We start from the raw sequence: 16,175 nt of genomic DNA, 5'->3' as shown, positions 1-16,175 counted from the left end.
AGAGATAAACAGACAAGTGGAGAAAAATTTTACCACAATCTGCAAAAAGAATTATAGTTGATGAAAATAGATAGAATTGGAAATCAAAAAAACAAAAATACATCTTTGAAATTAAAAGAGATAAACTATCAGATCTACTTTAAATCAATACAAATGTAGAATATCTTTTAAAAAACATTAAGAAAACTTATACTTGAGTCATTTACTTCAACTGACATGATTTTTTTCCATGGGATATTTTTACCTAATTTATTAAAAATTGTCATACAAATATTTACAACTCTTAAATTTGACAGTTGTTTGTAAGGGTACAGAGATAAAAATAATATTTTTTTGTACCAATAAGACTAATCTTTTCAATATTAGTCAACTTAAAAACATTGAAATGTTCCTTACATGTCAAGAAGATAAATAAGAACTCTCTTAATATATAGTTTTTCTCTTAATAAAAATTATTAAAAGTGTTCTGAAATACTTTTCACTTGTATGACTGAACACAATGCTTCAAGACACAATATATGGTAAATGGTCTGTGGGGAAATAAGACCCTTCAAACATCTATTGGTATTCAAATGTAAAACTATGGAGACTGTTGGGAAAACCCAATGTACAAACTGTACACAAATATTTCTCTTTGATATGGTGATTAGACACCTGGGCATTTATTGTACAGGCAACATACCATTGTATATAACTGTTTGTGGGAAGAGTTTTCCAGTTAAGTAAATTTGTGGTAAACTTTAGAAAAGACTGAACCACCTGCCGAAGAACATGCTTGGGCTGGACCTAGACCCCCCCCACACACACACACATACACACATATGTAGCAGACGTGCAGCTTGGTCAACATATAGATGGGTTCCTTAACAGTGGAAGTAGTGGCTCTCTCTGACTCTGTTGTCTGCCTCTGGATCCCCTTCCCTAGCTGGGCTGCCTTGTCTGGCCTCAGTGGGAGAGGATGCTCTTAGTCCTGCTGCAACTTGAGGTACCAGGATAAGTTGGTACCCCTTGGGGGGCCTCCCCTTCTTTGCATAGGAGAGGAAGGAATGGGAGAGGAGGCATGAGGGTAGGACAAGGAGGAGAGGAGGGAAGTGGCTGGGGTCAGTCTGTAAAGGAATTAAATAAATTAAAAAAATTAAATGAACCATTTTAGTGTGATGATGCCTTTAATCCTTGAACTCACTTGGTGGAAGCAGACAGATTTCTGCAAGTTCCAGACCAAACTAACCTACATATCGAGTTCTAGGACACACAGGACTACATAAAGAGTAATGTCAGAAAAAAAATTCATAGTATATGTCGATTAAGACATACTTAAATAAATTATGGTTCTCATAAAATAAAAAAGGAAAAGAAAGGATAATATTTGGTTAATACAGAATTTAATAAAAATACATCTCTATGGAAGATAAAAGAGAATGTGTCAAATGTTAAATGAGTAAATCTTATATAATTAAGTGGCTGGATGCTGAAAATGTACTTTTTTTTTTAATTTTACACTTACCTTCACTCTATTTTTTCTGCTCAGTTTTTTATACGTATTTTTTTTGCTTTTTTTATTTTTAATTATACTTTATTTACTTTGTATCCCCTCTCTAGTTCCCTCCCTCCTCCCCTCCCAATCTCTCCCTTCCTCCCCCTTCTCCACACACTTTCCTCCCCAAGTCCAATGGTAGGGGAGGGTTTCTTTTTCTTCCTTCTGATCTTAGTCTGTTAGGTCTCTACAGGAGTGGCTGCATTGTCTTCCTCTGTGGCCGGGTAAGGCTGCTCTCCCCTCAGGGGGGAGGTGATCAAAGAGCAAGCCAATAGGTTCATGTCAGAAGCAGGCTTTGTTCCCATTACTATGGAACCCACGTGGGCACTGAACTGCCATGGGCTACATCCTGTGCAGGGGTTCTAGGTTATCTCATGCATGGTCCTTGGTTGGAGTATGAGTCTCAGGAAAGACCCCTTTGCTCAATTTTTTTTTGTTCTGGTGCTTTCTCAGACAACAAGGAATAGCGCTTCCTCAAGATCCAGCTATACCATTCCTAGGCATATATCCAAAAAAGGCTCAATTACACAATAAGGACATTTGCTCAACCATGTTTGTAGCAGCTTTATTTGTAATAGCCAGAGCTGGAAACAACCCAGATGCCCCTCAACTGAAGAATGGATACAGAAATTGTGGTACATCTATACAATGCAATACTACTCAGCAATTAAAAAGAAGGCAATCATGAAATTTACAGGTAAATGGTGGGATCTGGAAAGGATCATCCTGAGTGAGCTATCCCAGATGCATGGCATATACTCACTCATATAAACATATAATATAGGATAAACCTACTAAAATCTGTACATCTAAAGAAACTAATCAAGAGAGAGGACCCTGACTAAAATGCTCAATCCCCATCCCAAAAGGCAAAGAAGAAGGACATCAGAAGAAGAAGAAAACAGGAATAAAGCTAGAAACCCGCCACGGAGGGCCTCTGAAAGGCTCTGCCCTGCAGACTATCAAAGCAGGTGCTGAGACTTATGGCCAACTTTTGGGCAGTGTGCATGGAATCTTATGTAAGAAGTGGGAAATAGTAAGATCTGGAGAGGATAGGAACTCCACAAGGAGAGCAACAGAACCAGAAATTTGAACACAGGGGTCTTCCCAGAGACTCATACTCCAACCAAGTACTGTGTATGGAGATAACCTAGAACCCCTGCACAGACATAGCCCATGGCAGTTTAGTGTCCAAGTGGGTTACATAGTAATGGGAAGAGGGACTGCCTCTGACATAATCTGATTGGCCTGTTCTTTGATCACCTCTCCCTGAGGGGGGAGTAGCCTTACCAGGCCACAGAAGATGGCAATGCAGCCACTCCTGATGAGATCTGATAGACTAAGATCAGAAATAAGGAGAGGAGGACCTCCCCTAAGAGTGGACTTGGGGAGGGGCATTCGTGAAGAAGGGAGGGTGGAATCAGGAGGGGAGGAGGTAGGGGCTTATAGGTGTATACAAAGTGAATAAAGTGTAATTAATAATAAATAAATAAATAAATAAATAGATAAATAAATAAATAAAAGGCAAAGGAAGCAGATGCCATCTGAACCATAGAACATCTCCAGATCCTGTAACTTCAGCAGTCTATCTCTAAGAGTATCATGGAATAAGAAACACTGATTTCTGGGCTATCCCAACCATCTACTCTTGGATATCACCGTGCTCTCTATTATGGGATAACAAAGATTCCCAAATTTCAATGGTAGGTTTTCAAATATATAGATCACCTAGTCACTGTAACTCTTCTGGAAATTCTACAGCTTACATATTCTTACAGCAGGAGGTGATTACACATTAACTTTGAAAATGGAGTCTGCATCTCTCTCCATACCTGAACTCCCCATTCATGGACAGAACAGACCAAGGAGTAACTGAAGTTATAGACTCAGAGAACTAGAATGACAAGACCTTTGCTAGAAGCTCTTGAAATATACTCCCTAACATCTAAGGTGAAAACATTTTCTTTCTTTGGAAGAACAAACCCACAAGAAGCAAAGCTGTCCAAGTTCTTGTTCTCTGATGATATGGTTAAAATTATATCAAATATATCTGCAGCCCTTATTCACATGTGACTTCTTCATAATTATATGCCTTGAAATTTTAAGAAATTTAATTTGTATGACAGGAAGGACTACCATTTAATACAGGACACAAATCAGAAGAGTTGAGTAACAATAATATACGGAGTCATTACTCAAATGCAGAAAAAATTTTGAATTGGGGGTTCTCTGAGTTATAATGGGGCAAAATTTTCTAGAATCTAGCAGAGAACAGGAAGTGATCAAATTTTAAACATCTCCAGAGTGAAGGCATGTTAGGAAGCAAATGCCAAAAAAAGCAAGACAAAAGGAAAAAACAAAACAGATCTTATTCAGAAAAATTGGAGCTGGAGCAATCCTAATAACGTAAGAGGAGAAGGGGGAAGTTGCCTGACCCTCCTGGCACCATGCCTTCCTACTGTGTCCTCAAACTGTGAGCCAAAATAAGCCTTTACTTCCTTAAGCTAACTTTCCTGAGTACTTTTGGCCCGGACAAAAGAAGAGTAAATAAAACATCCTCTTCTAGCCTTCATTCTCTTGTTCTCCTTTTTCTAAGTTTCTGCTGCCCAGAATAACCTGAGAAACAGGACAAATACTGTTTCTAAAAGCTGGGGTGTCTTTTAAGAAATTTTATGGAAGCTACAAATGAATTTCTGATTTTAAGTCTCTGATTTTAATATTAATCCATGAAGGCATTAGCATACTGTCGTCTGCACATGAGCCCCCACACACAATCTCACATACATGCATGCACACACACACCCCACACACAGAATCGTATTCATGTTTCTCTCAGACCAGTTCTGATTCACACTGCAAAACTTCAAAAGAAAACTCTCATTCTCCATAATCCCACTGCATCCTTTGTGTGAGTTGAATATTATAACATTCACCTTCTCACTCAGTAGGTAAAAAGAAATAGAGTCATGACTGTAAGTACCAACTCCTTATTCACAGAATAGAAGTTTTGTCATTCTTTGGCTGAATGATATGAACAAGTTATTAAAACTTGTGTGTTTCTTGTTTTAAACATTATATGTTTTTTTTAAATTTTATTTTTCTTTTTAGTTGCATTTTGTTAACTCTGTGTCCCAGCTGTATCCCGCTCCCTCATTCCCTCCCCAACCCCACACTCCCTCTATTTAGCCATTTCTGAGACAATCCTAACTTGTCCTTAACTCATTATATACCTAAGGATGACTTTGAACTTCTTATTTTTCTCCCTCCACCTTCCAAATCCTGGGGTCAGAAGCAGTCATCAGCAAACCCAATTACCTTTCCTTAAATTATATAATAGTGGAAAGGCTGGTGAGACATCTCAGTGGGTAAGGGTCTTGATACCATAGCTGAGGACCTGAGTTCAATTCCTAGGACACACATGATGAAAGAAGAGAGCAGACTCCCTCCCACAAGTGGTCTTCTAATCATCACACATACATTATGTCACATGTACACACAAATGCACACACAAAGAAGGGGAAGGAAGAGAGGAAGGGAGAAAATAAATAAATACAATAGAATTATGTATGTATGTATGTATGTATGTATGTATGTATGTATGTATGTATGTATATTTCTTCATCAAGAGGAGGATAGGCAAATACTATGCGGATATGGACTCTGGTCTGAGACTAGTTGATTTTGGAGACCAGGTTTCCCAGTTACCAACGTTGGAGCTTATTCTCATGGGTAGGCAATGTAGTGAGTCAACACTCCAGCTCTAGAATCAGACTTTCTGAGTTTAAAATCTGACACAACTCACAATGTGTATTTACTCTGAGTTAATGGAAAACCTCAAGGCTCCTTCCTTGTTGGCACCTCTTTCAACATCCTCTATATTTTATAGTTGTCAGTTTGTGTTCTGCCTCTGAAAGAGGCTGCTTAATACTATAAATCAAAACTTTCAGATTGCAAAAATCCTGACCCCAAATTTGGCTCCATTGGTTACTCTCTTATAAGTTGTGCTGGGAATTTGTGTTTCAGTTGGACCATTTGTAAAATGGCATGAAATTAGAAACTGACTGCAAAATATGACTACAAATTGCAGTGAGGGACTTCGCAGAGAATGTTTAGAACTCTGCCATGGACTGCCATATGCCCATGTGTGCTGCCTTCTGTGACCCCCCTATGCGGCCACTCTTTATCTGGGTCTTTGTGTTCATGTTAGACTCAGTGTCACCTTTTTCTAGCCTGAGACAAGCTTCACCTTAGTCCTCCATCCCTTCCTTTTGTGTCAGTGTTCACCTCTCTTGGAAGCCTCTTGAGTACATTTAGTAAGTAGGGTTTTTACGTGTTTGTGATATATAATTAGTCTCTTAAACCTGCTGGGTTGCTCTTGGCTGAAAGCAGCATAAGTTTGGTTCATATTTTTTTCTTAGGAGCTACCTGCCAGAGAGGGTTTCTCTACAATAATATTGGCAAGAGAATGACATTGTCATCAACTTTTGTCATAAATTATATTTTGAAGACATTATTACATGTCATTTATAGAACTGGAACAGAATTATTTAGTGTGTGTATCGCTGTGTGTGTGCGTGTGTGTGTGTGTGTGTGTGTGTGTGTACTATGAAAGCAGAATAAAACAGAAGGGGCCTTATTTGTGGGGAGAAGAATGACCCACTAGAAAGGGAGAAGGATGAGGAGAAAGGGTAGCAGGGAGGGCATAAGAGCAGCATACACTGATATTCATTGATCTAAAACGTAATTGTTAAACCTGTTATTTTATATATTCACAATGAAAGAATTATTACACTGAAATAGAGTTCAAAAAAGGAAAAAAAAAAAAAAAAGGAAAACCCCATAGGGCTTAACACTCTGTCTGCTATGGGACACTAAAAGTAAGTATGTTTTCCTGGTCTCTGTTTGTAGCTTAGCCCAGGGGTAATGAGTAAGAACAGACTCTCCTGCAGCATGTGCAGCATTCTGTTTCTCCATTTTCATCAGCACAGTGAGGGTAGCAGCTGAGAAAACTGTAACAGTGATCAAATGCTTGCCGTTTGGTGCACAGGCCAGAGGAGTTTCCAAAACCAATCCTATTGCCACTAAAGTGAAGATATTTAATCAACATTTGTCTATATTTATGTCAGTATAAAAAAAAAAAAAAAAAAAAACTCCTGTGCCAGGATGTCTCTGCGACACAGTTGGAGTTCTGTTCCAGTGGACGGAGTCCTTGTCATTATCCTCCAAGATGCCTTTTACCAAGCTGTGGAAAGTTACTGAACATTTTTAATGCTGAAAGGTCTGATTCCAGAATGTAACTATGTAATTCTAACCAAAGAAAGCAACATCTCATTCTAGAGACTTTGAGCATCTGAATAACTTACTCTTACTCCTGAAGTACAGAAGAGCGTAACAAACACGAACTTCACCACGCTGTCAGGGACTATGGTTATACTTCCCCATCATCCAAAGAGCTCAGAACTTGCCTAGTTCTCTCAGCTATATTATTGGTAGTGGTTTGGGGATAACTACTCCTAATCATATTACAATTATAAGACAGATAGTAATTTTGCTACTGTTGTGAATCATAATGTAAATATACATGTTCTCTGATGATCTTGAATAACCCCTGTGGATCTGACCTTCCCAAGGGGGCTGCAACCCACAAATTGAGAACCACAACTCTAGGGTGAACAGTAGATAGACTTTCCAGTTTAAAATGTGTTATTTCCAGGTTCTGACTATTACGAATAAAACTGCTACAAACATGGTTGAGCAAATGTCCTTGTTGTGTACTTGAGCATCTTTTGGATATATGCCTAGGAGTGGTATAGCTGGATCTTGAGGAAGCACTATTCCTTGTTGTCTGAGAAAGCGCCAGATTGATTTCCAAAGTGGTTGTACAAGTTTACATTCCCACCAGCAGTGGAGGAGGGTTCCCCTTTCTCCACAACCTCTATAGCATGTGTTGTCACTTGAGTGTTTAACCTTTGCCATTCTGATGGGTGTAAGGGTCATTTTGATTTGCATCTCCATGAAGGCTAAGGATATTGAGCATCTCTTTAGGTGTTTCTCTGCCACTCTATATTCCTCTACAGAGAATTCTCTGTTTAGCTCCATACCCCATTTTTTAATTGACTTGCTTGATTTATTGCTTTTTAATTTCTTTAGTTCTTTTTATATTCTGGATATCAGCTCTCTGTCAGAGACAGGGTTGGTGAAGATCCTTTCCCAGTCTTTAGGCTGTCATTTTGTTCTGATGACAATGTCTTTTGCTTTACAGAAGCTTTTCAGTTTCATGAGGTCCCATTTATTGAATGTTGATTTTAGAGCCTGTGCTGTTGGTGTTCTGTTCAGGAAGTTGTCTCCTGTGCCAATGAGTTCTAGGCTTTTCCCCACTGGCTCCTTTACCTCCCCCCTCCCACCCTGAGGGAGGAACAGTCTTGCTAGGCCACAGAGGAGGGCATGGCAGCCAGCCCTGAAGATACCTAATAAGCTAGGGTCAGATGGAAGGTGAGGAGGACCTCCCCTAGCAGTGGACTTGGAAAGGTGCAGGAAGGAGATGAGGGAAGGAGGGTGGGCTTGGGTGGAAATGAGGGATGGGGCTACGGCTGGGATATAAAGTAAAATAATGTGATTAATATAAAAAAATAAAACTGAACAAAAAATAAAATAAAATGTGTTATTTATACTGGTAAAAAGGATGCTCCATTTCAGACAATATGTTTGTTTCTTAATTGAACAAAAGAAACTTTCAAAGCCGACACACAAAGATTTCTGGAGATTCTAATGCTTAGCAGTTGATTCAAACTATACCCTTCCTTTCTTTGTTCTAACCCCTTGCCTCATTACAGAATAGTGTTTTCTCCCGTATGAATGTTTCTGCTTTCTGTGCCCTGTTTTCCTTTTCCCAGAAAGGTTCTGAAACCCAGTATATTTGATTTAGAACTTCTAATGTCAGCAAAAGAAAATGAGGAGATCACTTTGAAAATTAAACTTAAAACAGACTATAAAGAGTGTTTTGTGGTAAGTAGATACATAAAAAGTGACTCCAATATATACAATTGATGTCTTAGGTAGACAGGCACTCTCAAGTTTAAAAAGCAAAGAAAGTGGCCTTCAAGAAGTATTTGTTTATCTAATAATATCCAGACATGGACAAAGGGAGGAACTTTTAATCTTACAGTTGGACCAAGTGGGAGCAAGAGATTAGTTCAATTGTCACAGAGTTAGAGGGCGTTGCAGCTGGGGCTTGGCCTTCATTCTCACGAAGCCTTGTCCTGGCATGCACACTTAAACAGTGGCTTGCCATCTCACTGGGTCAGAGTAAAAGTTCATATTACTCATTTTCTAGAACTCTGGCCTGTACCAAAGGCAAGCCTTTCCCCCAGGAAACAGCCTCAGTTAGATGAATCTCCTTGCCTAGTGATTCTCGTGCATCCTGCTGAATTTCACACTCCTATTTCTCAGGCGTGAGTCTGGAGGTATGAAGAGAGAACCCCTGGAAAAACTAGCCTGTGAAGCTTCTTGTTAAATTCCTCTCTTTATATGGTCATTTCTGCTGACTTCATCCGATGTCTCTCCAGCAGAGTATTTAAGACCTGTACTTCATAAGATTGCTTGGCATAAGACATATATTTTTCAAGACGTTCTGATTCCAAACATTCTTATTTTTTTCTATCCTCTATTCTTTATATCTTCTGAACTCTCTCAGGACTCTGCTATTGAAGAATGACTTGTTGGTCCAGGAAATCCTCAACTTCATGCAATAGAAACTTAAAAAATTACAGTCTGTCAATGAAATACACATATAATTTTTTTTTTTTTTGCAAAATTAAACAAAGTTGACAACAGCCAACTTAAACAATAGAGAATGAACAGTCAAAAAAAACCCTTACATATAACAAAAAAGTGTAAGGGGTGTGGAAGTAAGGTGCCTCATTTAATGTGTGTATAAAAAAGTAAACTTAGTGAATCATGGTTTCTGGTGTTTGACAGTAGCCCCACCCGATCCATAGGCAACACTGATAAAAATAAAAGGCAAAGGAAGCAGATGCCATCTGAACCATGGAACATCTCCAGATCCTGTAATGTCAGCAGTCTATCTCAAAGAGTATCATGGAATAGGAAACACTAATTTCTGAGCAGGTTAGGAAGCAAATGCCTCCCCTGAAAAAAACAAAAACAAAACAAACAAAAAACAGATCCTATTCAGAAAAATTGGAACTGACACAATACTAATAACCCAAGAACATTCTAATCTCATACTGACAAAAAAAGAAAATCTCTTTATTTATTCACTATAATCCGTTTTGACATTCCAGCTGAATGCCAATTGACTTTGTTACAGAAGAACAAACAAGATCCCGAAATATTATGATTTTAGGTGAGTACACCTGTCTGCCCACCTGTTTTCCTGTCTTCCTGATTCCAATAAAAGGCAGATCTGGGTTTCAGATCCTCAAGACTCACAAGTGTCAAATCTTATAGGATGACTTCTTTTCAAATTCTCTATCAGCCCCGAGCTGTTATACATCTCCTGACTGTGTGCTTACTTCTGGAGACGGCCTATGGTGAGGACAATTGGTAAGGCTCTCCTTTTTCCTCATCGACTTCCTAGAAATATGTTCTCACTTTGATGGGGATACATATTGGATCTCACTGTTTTTAGGTTTGTGTTTCACTTTTCTAAACTCTGAGGCAAGATGTAGTTTCTCAAGCCTTTGTCTTGAGACCAAATGACTGCTTAACAAGTAAAAGGTTGTGTTCAAACTGATTTTTCTGCCTTGATTATTTCACTATCATCAACACCGCAAGTATGAGAGGAGAGGTAGCCTTGGCCTATATTTTGGGAGTAAGCTCTGCATAGGATATAATTCATCTCTAATTCTCAATGTGGTGTGTGGAATCAAAGGACTGCATGTTGAAGACTCCCCTGGGGAGAGGGCAAACATCTTGTCTCAAATAACAAAAAAGAAATCTAATAAATTATCCACAAAAAAGTATATAAATTGTACCATAAAAACCCATGTCTCATCAACTCTAAATATTTAGGGCTCTGTTGACAATACCTGGAGAAGATTTGTTTAAACAAAAGAAAAATGCAGAAACTTGTTAATATACCCTACTCTTCTAGACTTGTTCCTTTATACAAGGTTCTTTGTGTGATAAACCTATTTTCTATGTCCATATCTAAAGTGGGAATGAAATATCAGATTCCAGTTCCTACAAGGAGAAAATGTTATAGAAAAGGCTTGATGACTTTTGCCCAAAAGGAAGCATTGAGTTACAGGGGAGAAACCAGGGTCCACTAGCATGTGGGAAAGGAAAATCAACCAGATGGTAATGAATCCATGGAGCATTCAAGGAAGTTTTTAAAAATTTATTTATTATTATTTATTACAATTTATTCACTTTGTATCACAGCCTAGACCTCTCATCTTCTCCCAGTCCCACCAACCCTCCTTCACCTCCCCCTATGCCCCTTCCCTAGTCTCCTTCTAGGGGAGGTCCTCCTCCCCTTCTATCTGACCCTAGCCTCTCAGGTCTCATCAGTGCTGGCTGCATCATTTTCCTCTGTGGCCTGGCAAGGCTGCATCCCCCAGGGGGAAGTGATTAAAGAGCCATCCACTGAGTTCATGTCAGAGACAGCCCCAGCCCCCCTTACTAGGCTACCCACTTGGAAATGGAGCAGCATGTGGGCTGCATCTGAGCAGGAGTTCTAGGTCTTTTCCATGCATAGTCCTTGGTTGGAGTATCAGTCTCTGCAGGACCCCCTGGGCCCTGAATTTTTGGCCTTGTTTGTCTCCTTGTGGAGCTCCTGTCCTCTCCAGGTCTTTCTATCTCCCTCTTTTCTCCTTTTCCATAAGGTTCACTGTACTCTGCCCAAAGTTTGGCTATGAATCTCAGTATCTCCCTTGATGCCCTAATAGCTAAGTCTTTCAGAAGCCCCTCTGTGGAAGGGTCCTGTCCTTTTCCTACTTATGATGTGTATCCTGTTTGTCCTTCTGTATGAGGTTTCCCCTGGGTCCTCCTTGTTGTTTAGCTTCTTTAGGATAATAGATTTTAGTATGTTTATTCTATATTATATGGCTAATATCCACTTATAAGTAAGTATATGTCATACATGTCTTTCTGCTTCTGGGTTACCTCAGGACGATCTTTTCTAGTTCCATCCATTTCCTGTAACTTTCAAGATTTTGTTGTTTTCAATTGCTGAGTAGTATTCAATAAATGGGACCTCAGGAAACTGAAAATTTTCTGTAAAGGATAGGGCATTGTCAACAAAACCAAACAATAGCCTACAGACTAGAAAAAAGATCTTCACAACCCTACATAAGACAGAGGGTTAATATCCAGAATATATAGAGAACTCAAAAAATAAACACTAAAAAACCAAGTAATCCAATTAAAAAATGGGGTACAGCACTAAACAGAAAATTCTCTATAGAGGAATATAGAATGGCAGAGAAACACTTAAAGAAATGTTCAACGTCCTTAGCCATCAGGGAGATGCAAATCAAAACAACCCTGAGATTTCACTTTACACCCATCAGAATGGGTAAGATAAAAAAAACTCAAGGGATGACACATGCTGGAGAGGTTGTGGAGAAAGGGGAACCCTCCTCTGTTGCTGGTGGGAATGTAAACTTGTACAACCTCTTTGGAAATCAATCTGGAGCTTTCTCAGAAAATTAGGAATAGTGCTACCTCAAGATCCATCTATACCACTCCTGGGCATCCGAAAGATGCTGAACCATACACCAAAAACATTTTCCCAACTGTGTTTATAGCAGTTTTGTTCGTAATAGCCAGAAACTGAAAACAACCCAGATGTCTCTCAATTGAAGAATGGATACAATGGAGGGAGTTTTATCTGCCATAGAAGAAGATTTCTGTAATGAATCGGAGGATTGAGCAACACAGAAAACAAAATCAAGATGATTGGAGTTGGAAATCTAACTTTCATCAATTACAATTTTTGATGTCCCCTACTTTAGACCTAAAAACCAGTAAACTGAATAAAAAAAAAAATTGAAATGAATCAGTTGTTACTGTAAAGACAGGTTCATTATATGGTCAATTCTTCTTTTAGAAGAAAGAGAGTTCTGGAGAATTTTTCGATAATTGTAGATGGAAAACAGAAACTTGAGTACCCCAAAGTAGATTGTGATCACAAACTTCCATCATGGAATGAGGACAGAAAAAGAGAAGTTAACATTGCCAACCCAGCTTCCCACTGAACTACATTTGCTTCTCCCTGTTGGCTGTGTGTGTTGGCTAGAAACATGGACTACTTTGAGAGAAATCACGAGCAAAAGGTCCTTCCTGAGTAAGGTGTTGAACTTTACAAGCATTTCCCAACAGTTGACCCAGGTGCTTTCTTTGCCTTTCTATACAAAAACAACCTGAGATTTTTACATTCATGTGATTTTGTGTTTCTGTCTTTTCTACCTATACAGGATCAATCTACTTTCAATAGATATTAATGTTTCTCTGATAGATGAGGCAAATAAGCTTGAAGTAAAACTCACAATTCAAAATAATGTGAAAAAATGTATGGTGGTAAGTGAATAATTGAGTGTTAACATGAGATAAATGTTTTTTATCTCATTTTATCTCATTCTTTGTACTATAACAAAGAAATTTCAATGATTTATTATTTTTTCAAATATTGCCCTTTTAAGTTTTTCTATGTACATGGATTTGAAACTCAGATAAATTGTGTTGGAAATGATGTGTTACAAATTCCGTCCTAAAGGTAAAGTAATAAGATTGCGAAGGAGTTTGGTGAGTAGGGCTTAAGAGTCTTCACAAACAAACAAGATGAAAATTTAGAGGAAAAATTATTGGAAGAGTGAAAAATCACATAAGATGGCAATGAAGCAAAGATAAAAATGACTGAGTGACAGTGACCAGGAAATGCTATTGGACTTACATTCCTACCTCTACTCATCTCCTGACTCCACCTCATGCAGTAAAGATGCACAGTCAAGAAGATACAGATCAGGATACTTAGGCAGATGTAAGAAATATAGGAGTGAGGTGACCTTGTGTTGTCCCTCAATGTGAGTGTTTACTTGTCTCCCCCTCCCCCAAAGCACAGATATGCACTGTCTCAACCTTCATTTCTGGGTCTACTTTCTTCTTCAATTATTCCAAACTCTTTACCTCTTGCTCAATTTCTTTAACATTTCCTACAACATTATCTCTTTTGTCTCTTAGAAAAGAGGTACCAGAAGAAAGTTTGAGGTCTGGAGATAACAGTTCAGGGTTTAAGACCACTTGTAGCTCCTTCAGGGCATCCTGGGTGGCTCACAGCCCTCCATCACTCCAGTTGCAAGGCCTCTGACATCATCTTATGGTCTTTGTGGACATCAAGAACACACACATATTCTCACACATAAAATTTTTTAAAATGAAATCTTTTTTAAAAAACTGAATTAAAAATATAATTACAAAGAAGGAAAGAAAATTTTAAGTTGTGCCAAAAGCTATAACAGAAACACAACAGTCCCTGCTATATACACAAATAAAAATGATGCTAGAAATGCTTTTTGATCTGGTGTCCAGCAGATACTTTAAAGTTCTCTCTAGTAGGTTTTTACCAGAGTAGGTTGCTTAACCCTTGCAGAAGAGGTCATTACTTATATCTGACCATTGATTAGAAGATTTATATCTTTTGGATGAAGAGAAACAATGCTAAAATACTAGCCAAGAATTTTTCAATCTGGGACTGTTTCTATTTGTACAATAAACATGTTAGTTTAAGTTTAAAATGATACTTTCCACCAAGAAAATTCAGAGACCCACAACAAGTAACATGGGTTTCAATACTTTTATCTCACAATCACAGAAAGAAAATCAGTGTAACAAGTACTCTATCACAAAGCTAGAAATTCAAAATCAGAGAGTTGGAGTTATAACCTCTGCTTATTAGTCTTTGTCATACTCAGTTCACCACAGCAGAGTAGACAACCTTGTGGCTATGAACTTAAAACCCTTCTTGGTTCTTGAGAACTTTGTATCATTCCTTTTTGACTCTGATTTAGAGATCTTCAACCACAGGCTAGATGAAAACCAACTAATGTCCTAAACATAATGCAGCTCCACTATTCTTTGGGACACACACACACACACACACACCCGGGGCTGGGGGGGGGGGGGGGGGAGAGACCCATATATAGTTTCATTCCATTAGATGGATACATGTAATATTGAATGTAATGTTGACAACTCTAAAAAAAAAAAAAAAAAAAACACAAAAAAAAAAAACACCTAACTTTTAAATGAGTTTTTCAGTATGCCAATAACAAAAGCAAGAATCTGTTGGTTTTTTTCTTACATTGGATGGGGGCAAAATTTAAGTTTGACACATAAATTCAAGAAAATATGTTAAGCATCTAGAATATCCTGATACCCAAGAGCAAATACTTAGTCCTCTCTTCCCCATATTTTCCTGTTAATTGATTATTTTGTTTAATGGTCAATCCCAGGCTGCTTTCTCTGTATTGACACTAACCTTTTTCTGCTTTCTTTACTCAGGTGAAAGTCAGTATTGAGGACAATCCAAACATTACATACCTTTCAGCTCACGCAACTTACACTGCTTGCATTTGTAGCTTAAACAACTACTTCTGGGACATTCAAATCTCTGGTAAGTGGCAACATTTCCTACCTACTTATGAATGTTGGATAACAGTGAATGTCAGGATGTATTAGTGTTAGAAGAAAATAAGAGAAACCAGGTTGTAATAGGAAGAAAAGAGGAAAAGTGACTGGAATATGGATGAGAAACCACAATGAAAGTGAATGAGGGGAGAGAAGACACTGAAACTAAGGGAAGAGAATTTACACAGCAATTTCTTTTTACATTGAATACAGTAATAAAATTAGACTATGCTAAAACCAGGAGGGAGTGTGGATGAAGCTATATGGAGTTCATGATTTAATACTTCTGCTTTCCTTCCTGTAGCAAATACTGTCTTAATAGGAAAGGCAGAAGTTGTTACAACTGAGAACATATGTCCTGATGATGAAGACATATTCCCAGTAACTTCCTACACAACGACTGTTTCACATGAAATCCTTGTAACAACATGAACTAGAAGATGACCCCCATTCCAGATCTATGTGACCAAACTACCTGCAGGGAACAGTGTTCCTTTCATGTATGCATATCTGAAGTAAAATAAAATTGAGTGAAATGAACTCTGGTAAAATATCTGTGTGATAAATAAACTTCTACAACTTCACAATGAACTTTCTGAATTTTCTCCCTAAGTTACTGCTCTATCTGCCCAGATAGCCAAATGTTTCTTTAACAATGTTTTTCCAGGACACCCTCACAAAAATGACATAATAAGCATTTGAATTTTAGTGAGTGAGGTCAGAACTAGTTCTTACCACTTAGCACAGAAGAGAAAATGCCCAAATACAGGAAGAGCAGCTGTTTGCAGAGTAACACAGAAAATTCAGTGTAGAACTGAGGAAAGAATTCAAGTTCTTCTACCACTAATTTCAACTACATCCAATTGTCCCTCCACACTATCTAATCTATACCTTTCTTCTTTTCATCTACTGACCAGAAAAAGACTCGGAGTTTCTGATGCATTTGGATAACAAGTCATTCTTTGTGTTGTGCCATTGACTTTCTTGCATA

General features: G+C 38.3%; 1 protein-coding gene across 1 annotated transcript; it reads left to right on the top strand.

Annotated features, from left to right (window-relative positions):
- The first annotated feature begins 10,004 nt into the window (after window positions 1-10,004).
- Window positions 10,005-15,616, top strand: LOC129669943 (prolactin-inducible protein homolog). The gene is made up of 4 exons (XM_055598320.1): window positions 10,005-10,099; window positions 12,976-13,078; window positions 15,059-15,170; window positions 15,489-15,616. The coding sequence occupies exons 1-4, from the start codon at window positions 10,005-10,007 to the stop codon at window positions 15,614-15,616; spliced, it is 438 nt and encodes a 145-aa protein (XP_055454295.1).
- Window positions 15,617-16,175: the final 559 nt, after the last annotated feature.

The sequence above is a fragment of the Psammomys obesus genome, unplaced genomic scaffold (assembly GCF_907164565.1).
Source record: "Psammomys obesus unplaced genomic scaffold, mPsaObe1.curated_primary_1811, whole genome shotgun sequence".
Classification (NCBI taxonomy): domain Eukaryota; kingdom Metazoa; phylum Chordata; class Mammalia; order Rodentia; family Muridae; genus Psammomys; species Psammomys obesus.
This window is presented reverse-complemented; position numbering and strand designations above follow the sequence as displayed.